The 1487-nt window shown below is 33.7% G+C and overlaps 1 protein-coding gene across 1 annotated transcript in view; it reads left to right on the forward strand.

The window, feature by feature from the left end:
• The window catches only part of LOC106460233 (LIM/homeobox protein Lhx1-like), a gene marked incomplete at its 5' end in the record, with an annotated part of 42239 nt that overhangs the window by 17774 nt on the left and 22978 nt on the right, over window positions 1-1487 (forward strand). Inside the window, one exon of the mRNA XM_022386898.1 lies at window positions 1070-1259. Coding sequence (XP_022242606.1) covers window positions 1070-1259 — 190 coding nt within the window. The remainder of the gene's footprint in view (window positions 1-1069; window positions 1260-1487) is intronic.

The following is a 1487-nucleotide window of genomic DNA, read 5'->3' on the forward strand; positions in this document are numbered from 1 at the left end:
TATTGAGTTTTTAAAGACTTTATGTCCTTTTGTTTTGGTTAAATATTCAACATCGTCACTGTAGGTGAACTGATGAGGACTGTATTGAGTTTTTAAAGACTTTATGTCCTTTTGTTTTGGTTAAATATTCAACTTCGTCACTGTAGGTAAACTGATGAGGACTGTATTGGGTTTTTAAAGACTTTATGTATTTTGATTTGGTTAAATATTCAACATCGTCACTGTAGGTGAACTGATGAGGACTGTATTGAGTTTTTAAAGACTTTATGTCCTTTTGTTTTGGTTAAATATTCAATATCGTCACTTTAGGTGAACTGATGAGGACTGTATTGGGTTTTAAAGATTTTATGTACTTTTGATTTGGTTAAATATTCAACATCGTCACTGTAGGTGAACTGATGAGGACTGTATTGAGTTTTTAAAGAATTTATGTTCTGCTTTAGCTAAGTATTACATATCGTGAATTGAGTTTTTAAAGACTTTCTGTCTTTCTGCCGTGTGTTGAACAATTTCCTTTACGTACAATCATTATATATATATTTATTAAGTATCCAAAATACTTGTAAATGTTTAAGTAACAATTAATGAATGGCTTGCAATTAATTTTAAGATGTTCAGTAGTAGCTGGTGCTGCATAATTTGTAAAAGTATTGGTAATTTTTACCCTCGTGGCGAAACGTCTCTACACTCAATAGTGATCCTTTGGCCAAACTAAGCCTTTCACTCTTTTTAGACATAGAAATTGAATATATTTTTGTTTTTTTCACAAATTCTTTAGACTAAGGAAACTTGATAAAACTTTTTTTCTAATAGTTACTGCTATCTTGAAAAAATTACTTCAGTCCTGTCCAAGATAAATGGCACAGAAAATCTCACGACAAATGCCAGGATTATCATAGCATTATCTATTACACTCAGTTTTCTTTTAAGGAAATGTTATTTAAATCTGTGTTACGGTTAAGAAGGTGTTGCCATAAACATCTTTATATCACATTTATGTAACGTTTCAACGAAAAACACAAAGAAGTAATTGTTGTTTCATCACATTATTTTGTCCCTAATATAACAGGTGTGGTTCCAGAACCGCAGGTCGAAAGAGAGACGTATGAAACAACTCAGTACACTTGGAGCTCGCCGTCACTTCTTTAGAAACCCCAGGCGGGCCATGCGGCCGTTGCGGCCGGGAATGTCTCCCGACGGACTTGATGATAGTCCCGAGATGATGGTTGGCCCTAACTCTGGATACGGGTACTTCTCGGGTAAGTAACGATAAAAACTCGACTAATCGCAGACGTGCCTCTAAAGAATCATGTCTCATTTTCTTTCGTTGTTGTTATTTTTTCTTGAACCACTGAATATATTTTGATCAAAAATGAAGTGTTATGGTAGATAAAACTGGTTTTTTTATTTGCAAGTAAAAATTCTCAATCAGTCATACAAATGAAAATGCAATTATTGTTAAGCGCAAAGCTACACAAAAGGCTATC

The sequence above is a fragment of the Limulus polyphemus genome, unplaced genomic scaffold (genome assembly GCF_000517525.1).
Source record: "Limulus polyphemus unplaced genomic scaffold, Limulus_polyphemus-2.1.2 Scaffold732, whole genome shotgun sequence".
NCBI lineage: Eukaryota > Metazoa > Arthropoda > Merostomata > Xiphosura > Limulidae > Limulus > Limulus polyphemus.